Below are 24,881 nucleotides of genomic sequence, written 5' to 3'. Positions count from 1 at the left end.
CTCAAAGCCTTTCAGCTTAAAGGAAATTAGACTAATTAATAGAAGATACAATGATTTTAAAGTACCCTGTAATTCTATAGCAGCGTACGAGACAGAAAATTAATAACAATTGTTCAACAACTCAGAGGCTTCCAGGGAAATTTCAGCACGCATGGCACAACTACTGGCCTCATACTTGTAAAGAGAGTCTTCCAACTTTATAAAAAGCTTTTAATGCCTATGCTTACACTCATATCGCTGATTAAAGAAGCTAAGTGACCTAATTACTACAGTATAACCAGCATTAAGTGCTTTGCCACTCTGCATACCACAGAGTAGCACTGGGGAGTAGCAGCCATTTGCCTGCAGCCGCCATGTGCAAAGCTGTTCAGCTCCTGGAACCAAAGCCTGAGCACCAAGTCCTGCCATCCTTCCCACAGCCAGCCAACGTGCCAGGGGCTGCGCTGGATTCCGCCCTTCCCCCTCAGAGACTGGGCATACACATAAATGAACCCTAAAACAATGCTGTCAAGGTTGCAGAAACAATCATTCAAGGTTAAAAGTGCCAGAAGTGGGATTACCTCTATAACCTGAATTTGCCCCTTTTTCCATACACATTACGGTATTCTGTAATTGCTTACTTGTATGCTACCTTTTCCATTCATAAAAAAAAAACCTGACTCTTTCAATGCAGAGAAACCTGTATATTTTGTGCACTACTCTGGGCCGTTATGGAAGTTGTAAGGTATGCAAGGCCAGGGTGTGCTGAAAGATGTAATGTCAATTCAATTCTGCCTTGAAATATCAGACTCTGTCACTGCCCCAGCTCAGCATTTTTCCCCTCAAGCCATGCAAGTCACCCAGAAAAAAACGCAACATTTCCTGAGTGCTTGACTAAAATTCCAGGCTCTTATTTGGAGAAGTGGTGAGAGGTGAGAGTTGTACCCACGGTGGTAGCTCTGCTTAGAAGGTAAAAATGACAAAATATTGAATATGTAAATATATATGTATATTTCAGGGATCCTAAATAGCTCTTGTGAGGCATCCAAAACCACTGGATACTGTATGAATTTTATTTCCCATGCACTTCAATTCCCCCTTACTAACAGAGTTTTCATCTCACAGGGAGGTCTTAGAAAAATGCAGTTAATTAATTTTTCTGAAGCACTTAAACAATAAAAAGTGTGCTGTAGAACAGCTCAGAACAACAGGAAAAAAAAAAGTCATTCTGGGTTCAGAGGAGATTTGAATACTGTGCAGTACAGATGTACAAGATAGACAAGCAGTGAGCACTGACCAGAACACAATACATTGAACAGCAGTTCAGGAAATTCATGTCAGATTTTATGTGCTGTGGCTGAGGCCAGGTGTACTGAGGTTGGTTCCATAACGTATATGTACAAGGCATATGTACACACATACAGTGCCATTTTGGCATTTCCTTAACTTTGCAGACTTAATGATGTTTCCAAAACAGACTTTTGTGTGTCATAAGTATAGAATTATTAACTAGCCATTCTGGAAAGTGTTTCCAGCCTCATGAAAGGCATTTTGTATTAAATCAATAACTTCACTACTAAAAAAAAAATAATTAACCCTATTGATTTTGCTTTTTTCCTCATAAATAAATTTGTGAAGATTATAATAATGGAAACTTGTTAGCCACGTGCATGTACTTCCTTATTATCTTGCATCTATGCTATAATTGCCACAACACTGAGATACTCCATGCTGCATTCAGAGTTTATGTACTTGGTCCCCATCTGCCATGTAGCCTAGTCCCTCTCCTCAGTGTTACAGAGTTAATGCATTTGTAAGAAAATAAAAGGTTCAGTGGTCATCACTAAACACCAGTAGTGAGACATCTGCTTGTTGTCTGCTTGTCTGACAAGCTAAACTCATTACAAGAGTAGTACATTCCTAAATAAAAGAATTCTAAATTTTCCTACTTTCCATGCATAACAGCTGCTTCATAATTTCATTTTGTCTACTCCATTCACAATTTTATCAGCCCTTATCCCCTGTAATCTTCCTTCCTAAGAAAGAGATAATACTGTGTCTTACGTGGTAGTCACTATTTCTAAGCATTACTGTTATTCTGTCCGGTATTCTTTTTCCTAATAATACATGTCAGATAGTATAAAGACGTCCACAACCCCAAGTATTTGAGCATGGAAGTATTAATTACTTTGCTTACAATTGTTAAGTTTCATACTATTGTAATAATTCTATTTTTTCTCACCTTAGTTTGGAATGCCTGAATCTGCTGTGGTTGTTGAAAAACTGAGCATGAATGGATCTCATTTCTTGGTGAGCAAATATGTCATAAAAGTTATCATCCAAGCATATTTCAGCATAAAGCTTGTATTCCTTAGAGTGCTAGGAAATAATGAGACATTGTGCTCCTTCATACACGCTTCATCAATTGCTCTGATCTCCCATTTTAGTGAATTGATTTACATGACTGACTCAAGGAAACCTGCTGCACAACAAAAATCCCAGCCAGCCCTTCTCCCCCTCCAGAGAAAGTGCAGATATGTAGAATCAGCCATTAGTACACAAACGTTGCAGACAATGTCTCATGAAATATGAGTTAGAGAAGTTTGGGGTTTTCTTAAGAAAATACATATTTTTAAAGCCATTGTTTATGTAGAAGCCTTTTCATAAAACCTGCATCATTAAGAACATTTACTAGTACAGAATTCTACATTAATATTACAATAAAAGTTTACAGATACTAGGAACAATGTCTGAGAAAAATCTGATAACTTCCTTTGTTGACCTCCATATAAATTTTTTGCATAAGAGTGTGGTTAATTGATTGCAACTAATTAGAAGAGAGGAATAGGATAACTCATTGACCTGGGGCAATTCCTCTACCACTAATTCCATTTGTGTAGCTATTGAAGTAAAAGACCTTTAAGATCTCTTTTAAAGGTAAAATATTTTTTATAATATATTTATTAACTGCAGAGAAATTAGTTTGCTTGGCACTTCATTACTCAAGAACACTGCTTCCTGGATGCATCAGGAGTTATATCTGCTGTTTATGTTAACAAGGGCTCCAGTCCTGCGAAGTGATTCATTAGACCACAGCTACTCAGGTACATGCAGGTTCACTTTGTTTAAACCTGCATGGCCACAGACTAAAACTGGGTTTTACTAACATCTCATGCTAGCATAGTAGGGCTAACAAAGTTGTCAAATACAAACTGATTCCTGTCCCATTCATGCATTACAAATTGAGTCACTAAAGGTGCTGTAATCTCTGCTGCTAGATGAGAGGGAGTGAAGTTAAAGCTCAGGGTGAATGCATTGGCTTCTTCTGCCTGCTGCTGTAAAACTGTGCAGCAGCAGTGGGAAAGGATATGAGAAATATTTTCAGACATTAGTGGTAACCTAATCAAAACACAAGTGAAAAAAGCAAAGGGAACAATTGATGATCTTTGGTGATGGTCTGCTATACAAGAGCAGTATGATTAAAAATGAAAGCATTTGCTAGTATGTTCTCCAAACTATGTATTCTCCTTAGCAGATCTTTAAAGATTATTTTACATTGCAGAAAACATGGCAGTATGTGTGTGATACAATAAGCAACATCCATTTTTTATGGCATTGTAGAGAAAATACAGGTCTCGCACACCAGTAGTAAACGTCTTACAGCTTTCATGTGTTCATTAATTGAATTGTTCAGTAGCATTGTGAACATGATAAATCTGTAATAAGATATGCTTGAAACAGAATTAATTATGACAATACTAAAAAAAAAATGATTCGAGAACCTATATTTTGCTATCATTAATAGCAATATTTGAGTAACTACAAGAGGCTGTTCTCATATGTACAAGCTAATATGTATATTAACTTGTAAGTAATTAAATCAATATCCCACATTTTTATTCCAAGCTCCTAGCCTGGTGCACAAGAAATCTATGCTATTCCAGGAATGAAAAGTTCTTTCTCTGTTACAAGGTGTCTGATTTAGAAGGCACACCCTTAGCAGATCAAATTTAACAATGTATGAGGGATTAACCAGATGGCTAAGGTACACACTTCCACGCAGAAAATCTGAGTTTCTGTCTACACCACTTGAAGCATGATTCCCCAACTGGTTTCTGTAGAGGTGTCTGGAAATCAAAAATTCCAAAATCCTGATTCTCTTATTGTGTCTGTTTATTACCTTTGTCAAAAATCTTAGGTTTTGCACCTCAGTTTATCATTCAGTTAAAAGGGGCATATTATTTACTTCACTACACTCTGCAAAGCCTTAACAGAAGTTCAATATCACCTTTAGACATTGAGCTAAAAGTCACTAGAGAAAAGCTGGCCATCTATCACTAGACAGCAGTGAAGAAAAAAGAAAAAAAAAAAAAAAAAAAAAACCACCTCAAAAAAAACCCAGAAAACACTTGAGCAAGCCTGATGCCATCTACTAGACAGGAGTGGCGGGTTTACCTTCACATATTAAAAATTCCTAAAAAGCAAATACCAGTTTACCACTGTACATGTGTGTATAGAGACACTATGCACATGTGCAGATCTCATGATGTATGTGCAGCGTTTCTGTGTGTCTACCGGATGTTAGATGGGTATTTAAATGTAGGTCTGTCCTTTTTCTCACAATAAATCTCCTCCAGCCTTCTCCAAACCTCTCTTTCCCTGTCATGGCACTGACATCTTAAGCATAAGCAAGACAGGCTTTTTGTATTAGTGAAATACGCCAAAATTCAGAGAGACAACGCCCCTCTGAGGCAAGCAGTGCGCTGGCCCACTGGTGGGCCTTGCTGGAAGGTACATTTCCTGGAAAGCAATGTGTGCAGCCAGGATGCTGCACATTTAGCACAGCATATAACCACCAACACACCAGATATGCCTCTGTTTCCTGTGTGGTTTCGGTTAGGACGCTCAACTTTTTAATTTTTTCCAAAGAAAGAATGTTGTCAAAAGTTGGGAAAATGCTGCAGAAAATAATTATCCTAAAGCTCCCCTTTTAACTAATGAAATTTCTTACGGGGCCTTCCTGCACAACACATCCTTCATGTCAAATGCAAAATGCATTTTATTTGAAAGCAAATTAGACTGATCAATCAATATTCTAGGCCTTTCTGAAGTTTAAAATGTTCAAAATCGAGTCACGTAGGCACTGTAGCCACATAATACGTTAGCCACACCACCTTAAATCAATTTTGACTGGTTTCAGAATAGAAATAGAGTAATCAACATTTATGGTCATTTCTTGTCTTTAAATGGCCAAAAGACCAATCGTTTTTATAGCAATATTATATTCTGTTTTATAAACATACTGAGTATTAAGCTTATCTTTTATAGGAAACAAAATTACATGCATTTTATAAAAAAAAAAATAAATAATAATAGAAGTAATAGCTCTTCCTTTACACTTCTGTAGAATCTAAAAAATGCAAAAGGATGGTATATTTGATCTGAAGTGTACCGTGCAGTTTCATTTTTTATCAATAGTACTATGCTTATGATAGTTATTCAATATGCAGGTCGCATCTGAACGATGCTAATCTAGTCCTAATGTGCAAATCAGCATTTAGCCACAGCTGCCTTGCAGAGAGCATATTATATTCTCTCTTCCTTTTTAAAGTCTGAAATTTCTACACTGTACTCTGCTTTTCAGATCCCTCTAAGAGTAGGTTGCTCCTTTGATTTTTTTTTTTCAATTGTTTTGAATTCCTAATGATAGATCAAAAAAGATAAAAACCAGTGAATCTTGACTTGAACTTCAGAACTGAAAGAAAGGTAGACTTTCTTACTGGATTTGTATATGGCAATTTACTAAAAGAAATCTTAAACATAGCAAAATGGTCAGACATTGATTCTCAACAACTTACATGAATTTATCCTCTTTCTTGCTATTTCAAAATGTGTTTTGAATCACATGGCTGGAATATGAGTGCCTTATAGAGAAAACCAGACCCATTTTCTTCACCACTACGCTATTGGGGATTTTTCAGTAATATTTAGAGAATGGAACCTGTGTCTCCCTGTGGGAGATTCATGCCTCTCTGACAGTGCAAAACACTGACAGAGCTTGCCAGGTTCAACTCACCAGAGCTGTACTTTGACATCCATTTGTGTCAGCACTGCTACTGAGAAAAAGCAACTATCGTCTCACTCAGATGCTCCTTCCCACCTCTGCAATGCAGAAGCAGCAGACAGGAAAGGACAGGAATCATATCTCCTTTCTCTAGTGACCACAACGACCGAAGACACCACACCTAGAGCTCCTCTGTTGCTATGTGAATGTTCAACTGCAGAGGTTCCCCATCAGAGGAAGCTGAACTGGCTCTGATATGAAAGGTATTTTTTCAGAAACACTTTAATTTCCAGATATTTGTACAGGCCCTGGGCTCACTTTCTCGATGAAGAGCCTGCCAAGCCATGCACCTTAAGAGCTTGAACTCTTTTGTGCAAAGAGAAGTTATCTTGGCACCTATCCCTATAGCAAGTGCTTTATTAGGGACTTTGAACACACTGTTAAAATAAAGCTGTTTAAAATGAAGAGTTTCTCAGAGCAGGTGGAAACTGCAAATAGTTTCTCCTCAGGGGAGATGGATGCAAAATATTAAAATGGAGGGCGGAAAATGTAACAAAGCAGAGAAGTGCAATCTTTGCCACTTCGCAGTTCTTGCAGAGCAACGCAGGGGGGCTGCCAGCAAAGGGACAATTGGCTACAGCTGCCTAGGTCACTCTGAACATCATTGGCCATCAAGCAGGGAGGGCTTGGGTTCTGTTTCTTGCTGTTTATAACCAAATAGGAAACAGTTTCTAAAAGCAGAATCACAGGTACTTATAGTCATTTCAAAAAGAGGAAAGTTATAAGAACATACCACAGAAAGGAAGTAAACGTTGTTAACATATAAAGTAACTAGAATCGAAGAGTCACCCTAAAGAGACGAGGGCTACAAGGGAGATGTTTCACAGCTTAGCGCATCTGTGGCTTATTGATCATCTTTGATTAAGTAGTAACGTACAAGGGCATTACATATGCATGTCTCTTCAACAAAGCATAAGGCATCTGTAAAGTAAAAGCAAGATTTTCATATTTATCCTTATTCTTAAAAAACAAAACAAAAGATAAATATGAAGAGAGGTTACTGAATGTAGATATAATTTCTGAAATCTAGGACACCGTGAAGTTATACATCATTATCTGACAAATAAGAACACAAGTGATTTTAGCTATCAATTTATTAATTTCAAAACAAAATACTAAAACTAGTAAAGAAAACACTCAAAAGAAAATATTAGACTAAGATACAAAGTCGAACATCATTATCACCAGACTCCCATGAACATTAGCTCAGAAACTGAATTTGCATCCAATCATTTTGATTTATTTTCCTGCTAAGTACTTTCAAATATCTCAAAAGCAATTTAATAAAACTATCTAATGCCATGATCTAGCAATGTAATCCTGAACTAGTGCAAAAGTATTCATTGTACGAGTGGCCCGTTAATTTTTTCTGTGACAGAAAACATTTCTATTCATATTCCAAATGCCACTGCCCGAAATGATTTGAACATAATTTTGTTTGTTTTATGCAGTAGCTGTGAATGATGGGAAGTGCTTGTCTGCTTTCCAGTCTTAAAGCTTTGGTACACAACAATCCAATCAAATTCTAAATGTCAAATTATTTATAATTACATTAAATATGGATTAAAGGAATATACTTTGATGCAGAATTCTTTGTTCTTAAAGTTTACTGATAATTTTAAAAGTTATTTTAAATATTCTTCAAGTTTTGTGGACATCTCAAATTCAAGGAATATGAAAAAGAATGTGAGAAGTTGCAGAAATTTTTAAGCCACTGTGTCATAGTTTCCAACACTGACTTTGTAAGCCCTGAGCCGAAAAACAGAAAAACTCCAGACAGTCACAGGCTCTCCAATTTTGAAGTTCCTTCTGTTTCTGCTTTATTCCAACATCCTGATTATATAAATGCACCCCCTCTGAGATAATTTTAGGAAATTGTCTCTAGAGACAATTTGAGATTTGAATAAACTTCATTTTGGGTGCTTTTATACTTCTTCCTTCCTGAGAATCAGGAGCTTTTACAATGCATGCAAGTTGGAACTTCACAACACTAATGCCTAAAATCATTAGTTATTTTTAAAAATCTAGCCAGAAACTATAATCACTCCCCCATTGTTAAATACCAGCTACTCACCATACCAGAAATCTTCTAGAATCCCTAAAACGTCAAAATTTAGTCCATATGTTTTCGTATTAGCTGTTTCCAGTATAGGGCTGTAAATCCCTAATTCTCCACTCTATTTTATGCTTGAAGAGGCAGTGAATGTGGGAAGCTGATACTAAAGTGCCAAGTTCATTTTTTTCATTGTTTATCTTCTCTACAAGACTGAACTTATCAAAACAAAAAAGACAAAAACCACATCTACATCAGTACACAAATGCAGATTGTAAATTACATAAAGATTACTTAATGAAGTAATTAGAAGTTTCAGTGAGCAAGTTCTACAGGAAGTCAGCAAAATATGTCAAGCAGAGGAGATAGCGGGTTTCCTCTTCTCTCAATACGTGCTTTTCTTATTAAAAGTACTTATATATATGTAATCCTATACAAGAGTGGACCAAATTTGTCATTACATACTGATAGCTGCAGCTCTAGCAACGCAAAGCTACCAAAACAGACAATTATAGACAGTTTTGTCTATGTTCACCCAAATGTCACTCAAGATAGAGCGCAGTTGGAAACCATTAACCGACTGTGCCTTGTAGAAGCATATGAGGAAGTTATACTTCATGCTTGTCTTAGTTAACAAAGAACTAAACTGGAACAATCAGTGAGAATTTCCCAGAGATAGATTTAGACAAGGCCACATTTATAAGACAAGTAGTCTACCCTTCTGGCAGAGCAGAAGAAAATAAAGATCAAGAATCCAAGTTTCGCAGGAGCACTTGGCTTTTAAAACATTTATTTGTTTTTAAACAGAAGAATAAGAAAGACCTCAACTAACTGGTGAGAACATATGTCCTTTTTTGGATCAAATTTCTTTCTCAGGACTCTTTTTTTATTCTTAGAAATTTTATTTTATAAGAAAATTTACTCTTACAACATAAATTCATAATGGCTATAGAGTTTCCCCTTTTTTTTAAGAATAAAAAGAAATACTGGAAATCTAATAATCATGTAACAGAGGAACAGCAGTGAGGACACGTATGACTTCACTGACCAGACTAAACTCGCAAGTCTATCATTCCTTACTGTCACAAAAATGAAAAGAAGTTGACAATAAAGTGAAAGTAGACACACTCTCAATATAATTAAACCAGGAGTTCCCAAGGATAATACACTCATGCTAATTAACTGTCTTGTGGGACGATGGTGCTCTTCGCCTGGAAGATATCTCTGAAGGTTTCCGGGAAAATACTTCTTTCTGCAGCAAAGACTAAAACTAGCTGAATATTATTGACTCTCATGAGAAAGCATGTACAAGGTTAAAAATCAATGTCGTAAAGGAACAGGGACAACTCTTACGGCTTTTATGGTTTGGAAAGGTGAATACATACAATTCCACTGAAAACAATGAAAGAAAGAAGGTGCAAGCAGGGACTGCAAGAATGAAGAACTGCCCATTGTACTCGAAGAGCAGGTTCGGGATCATCTGAGGAACCTGAAGGTGCACGAGTCCATGCGTCCTGATGAGATCCATCTGCGGGTCCTGAGGGAACTGGCGGATGAAGTTGCCAAGCCACTGGCCATCATATTTGAGAAGTCGTGGCGGTCTGGTGAGGTCCCCGATGACTGGAAGAGGGGGAACATAACCCCAATTTTTAAAAAGGGGAATAAGGAAGACCCAGGTAACTACAGGCCGGTCAGCCTCACCTCTGTGCCTGAGGTCATGGAGCAGATTCTCCTGGAAACCATGCTAAGGCACATGGAGAGCAAGGAGGTGGTTGGTGACAGCCAACATGGCTTCACCAAGGGCAGATCATGCCTGACCAATTTGGTGGCCTTCTATGACGGGGTGACAGCATCGGTGGACAAGGGACGAGCAACTGACATCATCTACCTGGACTTGTGCAAAGCTTTTGACACTGTCCCGCACAACATCCTTCTCTCTAAACTAGAGAGATATGGGTTTGATGGACGGACCACTCAGTGGATAAGGAGTTGGCTGGATGGCCGCACTCAGAGAGTGGTGGTCAACGGCTCAATGTCCATGTGGAGACCGGTCACGAGTGGCGTCCCTCAGGGGTCCGTGCTGGGCCCGGCCCTGTTCAACATCTTTGTCGGCGACATGGACAGTGGGATAGAGTGCACCCTCAGCAAGTTCGCCGACGACACCAAGTTGTGTGGTGCCGTCGACACACTGGAAGGGAGGGGTGCCATCCAGAGGGACCTTGACAGGCTGGAGAGGTCCCAACCTCATGAAGTTCAACTAGGCCAAGTGCAAGGTCCTGCACCTGGGTCATGGCAATCCCAGGCACAAATACAGGCTGGGCGGGGAATGGATTGAGAGCAGCCCTTAGGAGAAGGACTTGGGAGTGCTGGTGGATGAGAAGCTTAACATGAGCAGGCAATGCGCCCTTGCGGCCCAGAAGGCCAACCGCATCCTGGGCTGCATCAAGAGAAGCGTGGCCAGCAGGTCGAGGGAGGTGATTCTCCCCCTCTACTCTGCCCTGGTGAGACCCCACCTGGAGTACTGTGTCCAGTTCTGCAGCCCCCAGCACAAGAAGGACATGGACCAGTTGGAGAAGGTCCAGAGGAGGGCCACGAAGATGATCAAAGGGCTGGAGCACCTCTCTTATGAGGACAGGCTGAGAGAGTTGGGGCTGTTCAGCCTGCAGAACAGGAGGCTCCGGGGAGACCTGATAGCAGTCTTCCAGTACCTCAAGGGGGCCTACAAGAAAGATGGGGATAGGCTGTTTAGTAGGGCCTGTTGCGATAGGACGAGAGGTAATCGTTTTAAAATAGAGGGGGGTAGATTTAGATTAGAAATTAGGAAAAAATTTTTTACGATGCGGGAACAGGTTGCCCAGAAAGGTGGTGGAAGCCCCATCCCTGGAAACGTTCAAGGCCAGGCTGGATGAGGCTCTGAGCAACCTGACCTAGTCAGGGATGTCCCTGCTCCTTGCAGGGGGGTTGGACTAGATGACCTTTGAAGGTCCCTTCCAACCCTAACCATTCTATGATTCTATGACTCTATGAAATCCTGTGAGATCCAGGCAATATAGCAGGGAGAAAGTGCTCCTTGGGAACAGGCGATGGAGAGTATGAAGTGAAACACCTTAACAAGTGTTTGTTTCTTCAGAGTTCAGGAAGGGAGGACTTCATCAATTTTCTACATAAACACAGGATTGCATTAAATAAAATAGCTGTCTTTAGCATAAGTTTCTATTCCAAATAGAGGGAACCTGGAAAGGCCCCAAATATTAACATGCTTCTTGGGCCAGTGGGTGATGCTAGTGCCAAAATGAGATAAATTTCCAAGGAGATACATTTTGAGCTGCTATTCCTGATGAATCAAAGCAGAACTAATTGGGGTCCTGATTGCAGAAATGAAAGATGGCTAGAAATAATTATTTTTAAAAAATAAATTAATTAAAGCAACTTTAATTTCCACCCACAATAAACTGAGCACATTTTGCTAATGCTGACTGAGCTGTTATGGCTGTATTAAAAGGCTTAACACCGCTAAAATGAAAATCTATGAAGTCTGCAATGCAAATTTAGAGAAACAAGAAACACAGAGACAGATAAAGACCAAGTTACCAAGTGTCAGGGAGTTTCCCTTAGTAAAATGAAGCCATCCTGTTTTCTTTTACAGGCTGACATCTGCTCTGAATAAGCATGATGGGGGCAGAGGGAAGCAAACAAAATAGGAACAGCAAACCTGCAGATTGCTACAAATGTCGTGACTGCTAAATTTCAGTGTAATACTGTCTTTACTTTAAAATGATCAGCAGATGGCTTGCACAACCTGTCAGTTATCAACATACTGCTAAGAGCAATGAAAGCTTGCAACCATTCCTAGAATGGCCCAGAGGACACTATTAAAATATTTATAAATCTTTCCATATCTAAAAACTCATGGAATTTGCCCACATTAAAAAAAAAAAAAAAACTAATAAAATTGTAGAGATCTTTCATTAGTGAGTTTTCCCAGTGCCAATTCTGTGCATAACCACAGACTTTAGCATTAGGGAATCTGGCTTGAAGTTTGGGTTGCATTGCTGGAAAACCACATCACACGCACTCAAAGAGGCGTGCTGAAAAGAAATTAGAATTCCCAGAGGTTCCACAAAATCAGTGCTTAGAAGAATAAGAATTTCAATCACTTCATGTATTTTAATCCTCTGGAATACTGAAGGGCAGAACCTATGCAAAATTCACATTACTGTATCAAATCCAGAAACACAGTTTCTACTTGTTGGGTGCTTGGTTTTCTGTACGTATTTTACCTGTAGTATTTGAGTTTGCATCAGTAAACAAATAGGCACAAAAATCCCATTAAAGATATTTTAAATTGCTAATTAATGTTTTTGAGACCTGCTGTAGAATGCTTTTTGTTTCTGTACTTTTTTTTTTCCTCCACTGTTCCTGTGTGGTTGGGCTTTTTGACTAAAGAGTTTAACTATTTCGCCCCTTGCTACTTGAATGCAATATACATTTCTAAAAGGTGTTACTGTCTGTATCCATTGCAATATAATCCTTAAAAAGTGTAAGATTGCGAACTATTAAAAATACCCAGGGTCTTACAAATGCCCTTTGTTGATTTGTCATGGTATGACTCCAATACAGTAAAAACTTGATTTTATAAGATAGAAATAACTAACTACACAGGTTGTACAACTTTTTTTGTTCAAAAAAAAAATATAGAGACACTAGACTACAAATGTATATTCCATATGCATAGCTGACAACCTATTTTACTTGCTCAGAACTACCCCCCAAAAAAAGTTTGCATTTGCCCAGAATACCTAGTTTCCTGTGAAGAGAGAAATGCAACACTTCATTGGTACATCAGATTTATATACTGCAGGGCAAAACAGATCAGAGAAATGTCTACATGTCCCTGCACCACACTGCAAGTGAAGTAGACTCTTCACTGGAACAAAACAAAACACAAAACAAAACAAAACAAAACAAAACAAAACCACCACCTCAAAAACTCAGCCTCTTACTTGAACACTTTCGATTCAGGTAGTTCACAGAGTATCTGAAATGCATCTGTACAAGCACAGCACTGGATTTTAAAGAGAAAATAGGAAAAAAAAAAAATCTGCAAGAATGAGGGTATCATCCCAAAAGCCTTGGGTTATACTTGTTCATAGCATATACACTCCCCCAACAGAAAGTCCTCTACCAACAAGTTTTCAGTCTTTTTTAGACCTGTGCCATGCATTATTCACGGTGTTACCATTTCTTCCTTTTCCCTGTCCAATTAAGCATTCCTGAACTTTACAGTGTAGCGCTACATTTTCTGTTGGGTCTTTAAAGATTTTGTGACTGTGCTCCTGAATCAATTCAGGAACATAAACTGAGGAACTCAATAACTGGGTCAGAGGAGATTTTTTTTAATGTTTTCCTGTGTTTTTCATCATAACCCAAAGCACCACATGGGTTCCAAATGGGAGAAATACCCATTTGAGCAGCACAGATAAAATGGGTATAATCTGACATTTGCATATTTCCACAATTCGATTTCCACAATGTAACATCAAATACTGTTCCAAGACCAAGAATTTCTTGAATATGACTTTGCCTTTGTTGAGCTTCAGTTTGAAGTAGCCCTTATTAATGAAATATTGGATATGAATTTTAATCAGCTAAAGTCACATTTGTCATGCTAAATGGTACCCAGATCTACAGACATTCCACATAACCATGGCCATCTGTCAGAAGATCAACAGCTAGCTCAACATCCATCATCTGAATACATGCATGCTCACATACACATCTGAATGAGCTATAGATCCACTCTCACATAAGATAACAGTGGGAAGCAGTATTAATTTTACAAACATCTTAGAATGCGAAATGCCAGGGTCTTTTACTCAGCAGATGATGCAGTACAAGAAAACGAGGAAAAACAAATAATACTTTCAAGTACTTCAGATGGCATCTTGTTGTATTATGCAGGTATGTTACATGGCTAGGTAATTACAGTCACATGTAAAAAGAAGTAGAGTTGGCGAGTACCATAGGAAATGAAAATGGACCTTTTTTAAATTAATATTTTATTTTTCTGGAGTAGAAATACAATACCTTTGTTTAGGTATGTGTAGGAGGTGCACATCATTATGGATTATTTCATTAATTAATAAAGAGAAATTCCTGAATGGATTTTGTTTATCTAAGTCTGCATGTCTGAAGTATAAAACTTGTTCTTCCCTCCCCTCCAATTCTGAGAAAAATAAGTGAAGATAAAACAGAGATTTAGCACAACACTAATTCTGTGGCCATCTTAATTTATTAAGGAGATGCTTTTTTACATTTTTACATTTTAATTGCACTAGAAATAGCTACAAGTAGTTGTATCCTACAATTGAAGAGATATGATCATTGCTAGTAGCTTTAGTCACTAGAGTGAATTTGGAAGGCCATGCTGACAAATAGTACTTACAATATTTATTGAAATATGAAGGAAACTTACATAATCAAAATTGACTGGTTGTATCCAATAAAGTTATTTAATTTTTCCTGTGGCCACTTAAAAAAAGGACTGGATTCACATTGATATGGGACTCATTACAAACCTTTTAACACAGTGGCCGATTAACTTCTAATATACAGGTAAAATTTGTTCACATTTGACATTTAATTAATTGACCCATATCAAAAAGTGTTTCTCTCTTTTTGTGTGGTTTTCCTGTTCTACAAGTGTATGTGCCCAGTCGTACAGATGGCTATTATATAATATATGATCATTGTCCACTATTGCCTCTTGACTTTCACAAATCCATCAAATCATTTATAGACCAGCAAATGATTAGTGCTCAAAATTCATTCAATTTTAGTTTGCTTCTGCATGTAGACCATAGTACATGACAGGCACTTTGCACTATAAATTGGTTTCAAATCTTGATTAAAGCATTTTAAATGGCATGTAAGCAAAAATGGAAATATTCACTGCAAGTTAAATTTCAGTATTAGTCAATGGTTGGAGTGTGAGAAAGGGAGATAAAGTCAACCAGCCGTGACTTTTTCCTACAAAGAAACTACTCCCACACACAAGGCAACTGGGGTTGGGAGACTAATTTAAAATTAATGTATTAGTCTCTTTTGTGCTAGCATAAATATCACTGACTTTCAGACACCACCATCATGACGGACTAATATTAGAACTGGTTGCAAATATGTGTATTGTATCCCTGGAATTAGCTTAGTTTTAAAGCCCTGTGAATCTTCAGAAATTACTAGGATATGAAAGGACATTTGCATGTAGAGTTTTGACCTCTTCTCTTGCACTTTGCCCAGCAGCTGGTTTGTCTTTTAACATTACAAAACTTTCAGTAGCTTTCAAAGCTCAACTTTTCTCAAAGAAAACAGGCTGCTCTTCCTTTCCACTCCCACTCTAAACTCTGCACAAGCTTGCTAATAGATTTAAAGATATACTGCTCCAAAATGGTAAGATGGTACCAGATGAAATTCAAACGTTTCATGAACTGCCAAGAAAGGAAAGAGTGTCTGTATCTCAGTGGAAATTTGAGATTTCTTGTAAGCAGTTATTCTTGTAAGCATTTAATCTTGGTTATCAACAACATGTTGGTTCATTGACATGTAAACCTTGAAACAAATGTATTTATTGTTAGACATTTTAAATATATATCCTACTATTTCTTGCACTGCAAGAACCACAGTTGCTAACTACTGTAATTTAAATTTTAAGAAATTGGTAGAAACAGGGGGGTTTTCCTAAAAGAGATTAATTTGTGCTTATATATAGTGAAACAGTAATTTCTATGACATTTGCCATCATTTTTATAACCTGCTTTTTAATTGCCTTGTTTACAAGTAACTGGGATCACTTCAAGAAAGAGCAAAATGACAGACATCTGCATTCCTGAACAGTATGTAATGCTATAATATCAGTGCAGAACATACTAAAAGCAAGAGTTCCTAAAAGCTTGGAGAACTTCAGATGTAGATATGGACTTCTTTGGCTAACATGAAGCGTCAAAGAGAAAGAAGAAGATTCACAGTGCTGAGAGGGCAGGCTTGAGGTACACACTGGGTGCCCCAGGACCTTGAATAAGTACTCACATCCAGCATGAAATCCAAATAAACAAAAATTTGTGTCTAAAGACTAAGCTATACAGAAGTAGAAAAGACACATATATTATATTATGTACAAATATTCTGCAGATAAAATACACACACACACAACTCAGTGATTACCCACTATTAGCGATGTTACTTACTGTGGCTGAGGTAACATGATTCAACCAAATCAACTGCTCATTTTCAAGATTCCTAGACATACATACACAACATTTTCATGACTGCATGAATTAAAGAGTATCTATACCAGATAGCTATAACCACTGTGATTATGAAAATGAAGCTGAACAGTAGAACTAGAGTACTACATCAAAAATATAAAACAATATCAAAGAAGGTACAGCAAATCTATCCCATTATTATCTATCCCATTTGACTACTTTCAAAGTTAAGTAGCTCAGTATATTTCTAGGTGGGCATATGATATTGTTACTTCCATGTAAATGTCCAAGGTATGGTTGTCGTTTATTTCCAAACAGAAGGCAGGCAGCCATCAGAGTGTTTGGAGATGTGCCCAGACATGTGCAAAGTCACATCTGGTTTCACATTCAGTAAGGGCATTTATTCTTATCATTAAGATTAACTAGTTCCCTTGATAAAGTGTCATCTGCTTACAATTATGCATATGATCTTTCTTAATCTTTCAAGAATACTCTGACATACAGGTTTTGCTTTAAGATTGCTCTTGCAATTTTGAGATTGCTGACTGCTTCTGCCATAGTATTTGCTCTGAGAGGCAAGACGATTCTCACACTCCTTCTTGTACAGCCTTTTCAGGCTCAGCTATTTCCCAGCACTTCTTGTTATAATTATTGTTTTTGTCCAGATGCAGAAAAGCGGAAGGCAGCTGTTTTTGCAAGCAGTGTCAGCAGGGAGCACTTCTGCACAGTTCCCAGGCCCTTGGCCAGCAAGGGAGAGCTAAAGGCCCAGAGTCTCCCACTTTCTGGGATTCTCCAAGATTGATCCCATTCCTCCTGAGAGGCCTGTGGAGCCTCTGTATTCAATTATTTGACCTGTATAGCAGCACTTAAGTAGGATTATGACTTAACTTTCCCCAGGTAACAAGGGTCCTTGCTAGTCTCACCTACCAGTGACCTGAGAATTGATTCCTGCTGTGCCATTTCCTGCTGTCCTTTTCAGCCTCCCTCATGAGAGCAGGATGGAAACTCTTAATACCCAGAAAATACAGAAAACTTTTGTTTTTCAACGCAGTGCTGAGAGCATCTTCCACCAAGACAGCCTCTGCCACCATTCCAAGATGGTACTCTTCCTACTAAGTCAATATTCAAATACTGAAAATGCCACCACCACAACAATTTTAGCTCTTGCCTCCCTGAATTTCCTCAGTAAGCAAATTAGATTAACTGAAGGGACAATTTTGTACCTGGAAGGGTACACCCCTTCCACCTGTGCCACGTGTTTCCCTTACACACACACACCTTTGCTAGCACTGGGTCTCCTTTGACCATAAAGGCTTTATCCAGAAGGAAACTTTTTTTTTTTAAATGTTTTTTCAGCCAGACCACTTCCCTAATCCAGCTCACTGCACAACTGCTGGTGACAGCATGGAGGAGGTAGAGGAAGCACAGTGCCCAGAGAATACACCTCTCCAGGAGGTTTAAAGCGGCTGTGAAAAACACAGCTTCAGTGAGAGATTTCACACAAACCCAGATAACTGAAGAGGCTGCTGCCAGAGACGGGGGTGGCTGTCCTCACCAAATATTTTCTCCTCTTCCTTTCCCCTTCTACCAGAAGCTTCCCTTGGTTCAAGGGAATGCCCTTGCTTGATTTGCAGCTGGTTCAACTCACAAAAGGGTCAGCAAAGCACCAGAGTCAGGAGTCAAGGGAGAAGGGAGGGAGCAGGACTGGCCCTCTGGCAGCCACAAAGCAGTGGGACATTCAGGTGCCTCGTACAGCTTCCCCCCAGCCCTGCCTGGTAGCACCTTGCTGGCCTCAGGGAGCAAGCACAGAAGGGCTCCATGCTAGCTGTGTTTTATCAAACACCTCCCCAGAAATAGGATATATGGTAATTAAAATAAAACTCACTTAGGTTATCTAGGGGCAAGAGAGTCTGTCAGAGTGAGGGAAGGTCCTGGAAGAGCCCCTGTGTGCTCAGCAAGAGCCTGGTATACAGGCCATGGTGGAGAGGCCTGCTCACTTAAGGATATACCAGGTAGCAACACCGGATTGTTCAGGCAGGAAAAGATGAACTAGAAAGAAATTGCACATAACCACATGGCCAAGGGAGAGTCTTCTTTTCACAACAGTGTTGTTTTAACAAGCTAGATGCAGAGGAGCACCAGTTGACTCAAATCACCAGCATGCAGTTATTGGAAGTGGATGCAGGTAGCTGGAAGCAGCAGCTGGCCCCAGACATGGTTGAGCCTGGTTGAAGGGCAAGATTATTAAAAGAAGCTGACAGTGTAAATCCTGTTAGGTGTCACAATTAAAGCAGGTCCAAAACTGATCAACAGCCTAGTATACCCCCACCTGGGGCTGAGTCCTGGGGACAGGTAAATTCCTAAAGCACCAGTTCTGCTTTCAGCAGAGGCTCATGCTGAGGACATTTCTGCAGCATGTCCTGTTTCTTGGAGATCTTGGGTCACTAGTATCTTGACTACAGACTAGAAATATTTTGCAGGCCATTAATTCTTAGATGTAGCCAAAAATGGAACTTCTGACACTTCAATATTTTCCTTTGTTCTGAATCAGAATGAATAGCTGCAAGTTTCCCATAAGAGTAAAAATAAAATGTTTTGGAAGCACTAAAGCAGTAGCACTGACATGCCTTATTTGGACCTTTTACCTTGTATTAAAAACATCAAAATAAATTGATTCAACTTTGCCAGAGCTTTTACACATTCTTAATCATTGATGAAGTGAAAGGAGTCCTGCAAAACAATCCGCTTTAATTGATGAAGCATTTTTAGAAATAAATGTTTCTGCTAGAAGACTGTCAGCTGGCTCTTCGGAATTCACTTTTAGAAAAGAACAAATGAAAGAAACCATCACCCACTAAACCCAAACTAGACTTCCTAATCTTGCAGTTCACATCAGCAGCAGGCTCTACTGGTTTTTGCTGAGGCTAAATTTCTAGTGGTCACAGTTGTTATTTCTGTATGTGGTGACTTGCTTCCTTTTTCAAACACCAAAACCAATTTTCATTTGCTTAAGTATACAGCAGTGCATTACTATAAAGATATGGGAAGTGGTTTTATGTTCTGAGTTCCAGTAAATACCCTTTCAATAGGGACATGCAAATATAGAGTTCAGCCCACTGAGCTTACACTGTCAGTGAGGAACAGAGCATAATTTTCAAAAGAACCTTGGAAACCTCTTATCTCTCCACCAGGTCAGCCTAAGACTAATGCGGACACCCATGTTCTAGGAAAAATAACATGAACTTTCCCATTGCAAGCACTAAAAAGACAGATTTATGTTGTAGATCAACATAAATATCTTAGACCAAGGCTATTTCTGCAGCCAGCTTTCAGGGAGGGGACCATTCATTCAGCGTGTGAGATCGAATACAACAGGTTCAAGTGTCTTGGATAGCCAAGTGTGAGCAAGCAGCTCCTGGAGTACAGAATGAGCTGGAAACCCTAGGTCATAAATAAATCATAGGCAAACCCACTCATAGTATATTTGAGAACAAAGCATCAACTAGTTTAATCTTTCATTGGAGCTGTTTCAAAGCAAAAAAAAAGGTTAACCTTAAATGTGTGCACTTCAGGTACAAATGTAAAAGGCAGTTTCAAAATAATGTAAACCACAGTGATTCACTGACCTACTACTGCAGGAAAATATCTTCCTCTCAAAGAAAAATAAAGTTTCTAACATCTCAACAGTTAAATAAATGCTGTAGGGTATACTGTACCGACTCCTCAGCCCTGGAGTTCTGGCAAAACCATACAGTAGTTCAAGGCATATTAACCTAATAGAATAATTCATAAAAGACCTTGGTTTTCACATGAAATGTTAGAGCAGCAGTACTACAAACAGATCTCCATCAATGGTGCTGAAGTAGTCCTGACTGTCCTAAAAAGTGTGAAATACTCTACTGTTCCTTCCAGCATGATAGACCTCAGCACATCTAGACCTCAAACTCCCGTAACGTGTTGAGCACAGCTCTTAGTAACACAACATTAAGTGAGCAGTTTTGTTGAACTAAAATCATGCCTGAGGACAAAATAGCAGCAGCACTTCCCGATGGCTGATAAATCCACAGTGGAGCAAGAAATCCATCCCCAACAGTCCTTTTTACACCAAGCATTTCCTGAATATATTGCCTTGCTACTAGCACTGCTATCAACACAACTTCATTTGTAATATGTGAGGTCTTATATATTCCAAATGCAGAGACAGCTGCTGTGAAATCTTAGCGCTATCATGTATATCAACAGTGCTGGTGCTCCTAGCATGACTTATCCTTATGCTTTCACTATTTTGGAAAAGTATCAGTGTCTAAGCAGTAAGGAGAGGCCTCAGTGAGCACAGACAAAGCCAGAGTGACTCTGCATATAGCAGCTGTCCTCACGTCATTGCAACCTCTCCCACACTCAGGCCTGAAAGGTCAAAAGTATATTAGAACTGTTAAGCACCTGCACTGGATTACCAGCTCAGAATAGATAAGACTGCATTGCCCAGCTCTGGCTGGAATGACTGTTAACAACTAATCTTGTCCTTACAGAGCAGCTCTGCAACGAATAGGATTGCTGCTCATCTCTGCTTTAATGTTAAAGCAGTAGGCTCACCTGAAATGACAACAGCTGTTTCTTGTACCACTTTTATAACTGTGACTTTAGTTTCATTGCAGAATATCAAGATTCATGTTTAACAAATATGATTCACCATGTTTTGAAAGTAAGAGAGATGGAATGATAGAGGCAGCATAGCATGATTCACCTCAGCCTTGAAACTGCATGGAGCTATGATTCACTAGAATTATGCTACCAGCACTTTTTACCTCTGAGATATTTGTAACAGTTATTATGAACTGAAACGACTGTAAAATAAACATTCACAACCAAAAATTGACCAATATAGTTTGATAATTATTGCCAAACTGCCAACCCTGAAAAAATAAGCTATGATTTTTTTTCCCCCTTCTTTTTGCCCACTTCTAATTACACTTTCACTCAAGCACATTTCCTTTCCTTCTCCCTTCAGATTTGTCTATCTTCACCCAGCCTTCTGTTGCTGATCTCTTTCAGTTTATTATCTTTAAGATAAATTTGAATGGTACTTTTAAATTTTTCTCTGTTCATTAAATTGCATCCTTTGACTATAGATATCACAGCCCTAAGCCGTATTTTAAAATAATTGTAAAATAATTCATATTTCATTTTTGCATACATTTACTAATAAAGAGGAAAAAAAGAGCTATTTATCCATTATGTATATAATAGCACTGGAGGCAAAGCTAAATTAAAGCCTTGTTGGGGTAGGTATTACACAGTTTTAGCAAGGGTTTTTTCTTCAAAGACACTAAAATCTGAATAAGCCAGACAAAATGTGGAAGAAAATAGAAAAATATTTTTTAAATGCTATTCAAATAAAATTATGAATGATAAATGGGTATATCAACTATGATTGCACAAAACACTTAAGCACAGGCCCCAGCAAACAAGCATATCCTCTTGTCTTCAGTGAGAATGATTTAAGCACATGCCTCTACATCTTGCCTGAATTCATGTGAGATCTGAGTCTCGGCCGTAAAGTCCTGCTTCCCCTCCCAGAGAAGCACTCTTGTGAGTAATAGAACACCTCCGAGACGTGCTTCACAGCTCTGAAGCCTGACTTCTCCTGTTTACTCATAACAGGTCTAAAATTGGTGGCTGCTGAACAATTTCCTCAGTGATCTTACTGAAATTCTTTAACTCTTATCCTCAGCTTTTTGGATGGGAATATTTTAATCCTAATGCCTCTTCCAACCTTTTCCTCTCTAATGAAACTGTTCATCAGGATGACACTTCTCTAGCAGGAGTCCGTGCATTCATAAAGATGAACAGACATCACCACCTTGCATTATATAAGTGCGATATTACTAAAAGGAGCAAGATTTAATATCAAAGGGTCTGTAACATAAAGAAACAGATTTGAGTTAGGATAAAGTACAGGGAATTGCAATTTTAGTAGGTAATTAGTTACAACCTGTTAATCTTCTATGCAAACTGGTCTAACTATAAAGCCACTTTGCACACAAAGTGCCCTTGCTACCACTAGATGTCAGTTTTATACACTTTAAAAATGGATGAATACCTTAAAAATAGTAATTCTCCATTCACAGTAGAAATATGTTTCTTTATTATGCTATTCTTTCTGGACTGACCTTTAATTTTAAGGTTTCCACCACCTTCTCTTCTGCTTTTTCCCCCCACTGTGCAGCACAGATCTCATTTATCTAAGAAAAAAAAGCTCTAAAAGTTTTCCACTATGCACGCATTTATGCCACGATTTACTCAGTCTGAGACACTCTGACAGTTTTTACCAGATATCACTGGCAAAAATCTATAGCTCAAGTTGTATTTCTAGAGGCCTGCACTGAGATATTATTCCATAAAGATATTTTTATATTCCATAAGGACATTTTTACTAAGAAATGCCGTATCTTCTCTGACTAATTACAGATAGTCTACTAGGCCAGTTAATAGGGGATATCATTAACATGGCTTATTACAATTATTATTTTTTTTTTTTTAGATTTTTACTCATATTGATTGTCTCAGTGTAGATCATTTTTATTTACACTCCAAATTTCTGTCTCTCAGAAGTTAAAAAGGTAGCTGTAGATTCCTTCTAATCCTGGCTTCTTGCAGGTCTTTTTGTCAATACCAAATAGATGGCATAAACATAAACAAGTCCTAACATAAAGTTCATCATATTGAATACAGAGTTTCTATAATATATGATGCATTTACTTTGCCATAACAACATGAAATTGCTTTACATCAAGTAAATTTGGGTCTTTATTCACCCCTCAAAAAATTGAAGAAAAATTAGGAGAAAGTCAAATTAATTATACAATATCATATTCAAATATATATACATACACACACACATGAAAAGCAACAAAGTCATTTCAGAGCCAACCTCTCCAAACTGGTCCACGCTCAGAAATGGCAATGTTACAGATCGTAACTCAGCATTATTATAAGGTAATGACACGACTGTCACCTTACATGCAGCTTTACTGCCCGGATATTGACAGCTTATCCAGCAACACAGTATGTTTATCATAGTGTCAAAGGAATCCCCTCATCCTCATGCATATTAAAATTTGACCTTTTCAAACTCCCACTGATCCTTCAGGGCTCTCTTGGATTGTTCATCGTATTATTTGCACCTGCAGCCATAACCATCTAATACAGGTAATTGCCTACAGGAAAAGGCTGAAAAGTAAGGAAGGGGAAAGAGATCTGCTTCTATGAACTTCAAAACATAGTTGAAAAGACAGTACCATACAATCTACTGTATCAACAACGTTCTTCAAAGATATCTGAAAAAGTTTTTGAGGCAGTAACTCTATTAAAAATATCCCATAGCACAATCTCACAGCACAAACTGTGAAAGCATGGCAAAAACAACTCCAAAGCAAATGCAGAGGCCAAAATATGTCTGGTCTCATGACTCCTGACAGCCATGTTTATGACTTAGAAGCCTTCTTAAGAGAAGTGCTAAACCTGGGGCAGGTGAAGGTGCCATATATGCTACAGACTGTGTTACAATGTTTTATCCCATGTAAGAGCCCCATTTCCTTTACCTTCCTACCACACTTACTCTGTTTCCTCAAACCAGGACCGCATTTACATGCGACTACCCCTTATCCACCGGCCAATCATCCTCAACATGTCCCTAAGTCTGTAAAATGCTGTAAGTCCCACTCAGCCAAGGCATGCAAGCCACATGCACGCATGCTGGCCATTTGCAAGGCTCATGCACAAAACCAAAGCACCTCAGACATCCCAGTTCACTGTGTGTGTACTGCACAGTCCACGTGCATGAGTCAGTCTAAACTTTTCCAGACAAAAATGCATAAAATCTACTTACGAGTCTGCAACTCCAGATTGTATACAGAAATTTAGCTTCTCTTTGCTTTTGATGTAAGGCTTCCCCTTTCTTAGCACCCATGCTGGCAAGCAGCTACAGCAGGATAGGCTCAGATCCAAGACAAGTGTCTGCAAGTAAAGGAGTGAGAGACACACCTCAAACATTTGCACCACAGCTGCACTTCTCCCCTTCCATGATGCTATCTGCAGAACAATGCTGGTTGGCTTGATATGCAAGCTAACAGTTTTGGTTACTCTTAACTACTGAGCTAAGTAAACAAGCTATTGAGAAAGTTGGTGCCAGGTGAATGAAGTAGCCAGTAGAAAAGAGAAAATCAATAGTGCATTTGAGGAGAACATAATTTTTATATACTTTCTAAATTGCACGCTAACATGAAACTGTAAAGACAAAAAAACCCAAACAGCCCAATCTGTCACTTTAGTTCCTCATTGTATATTTGGCAACCCAGATCCCTCCAGGAAAGAAACTACTTTAACTTCTTCTTTATCACACATTTGCAATGTATTCCATTCATGCCAATGTGAATCACTAACATTGTGTATCATAAGCAAC

General features: G+C 38.6%; 1 protein-coding gene across 1 annotated transcript in view; it reads left to right on the top strand.

Moving 5' to 3' along the window:
- Positions 1 to 2,231: 2,231 nt before the first annotated feature.
- BLNK (B cell linker) overlaps positions 2,232 to 24,881 on the top strand; it is a 97,163-nt gene continuing 74,513 nt past the window's right edge. Inside the window, exon 1 of the mRNA XM_086752585.1 lies at positions 2,232 to 2,289. Coding sequence (XP_086608711.1) covers positions 2,233 to 2,289 — 57 coding nt within the window. The 5' untranslated portion in view covers position 2,232. The remainder of the gene's footprint in view (positions 2,290 to 24,881) is intronic.

The sequence above is a fragment of the Chlamydotis macqueenii genome, chromosome 7, assembly GCF_036417535.1.
Source record: "Chlamydotis macqueenii isolate bChlMac1 chromosome 7, bChlMac1.mat, whole genome shotgun sequence".
Lineage (NCBI taxonomy): Eukaryota > Metazoa > Chordata > Aves > Otidiformes > Otididae > Chlamydotis > Chlamydotis macqueenii.
This window is presented reverse-complemented; position numbering and strand designations above follow the sequence as displayed.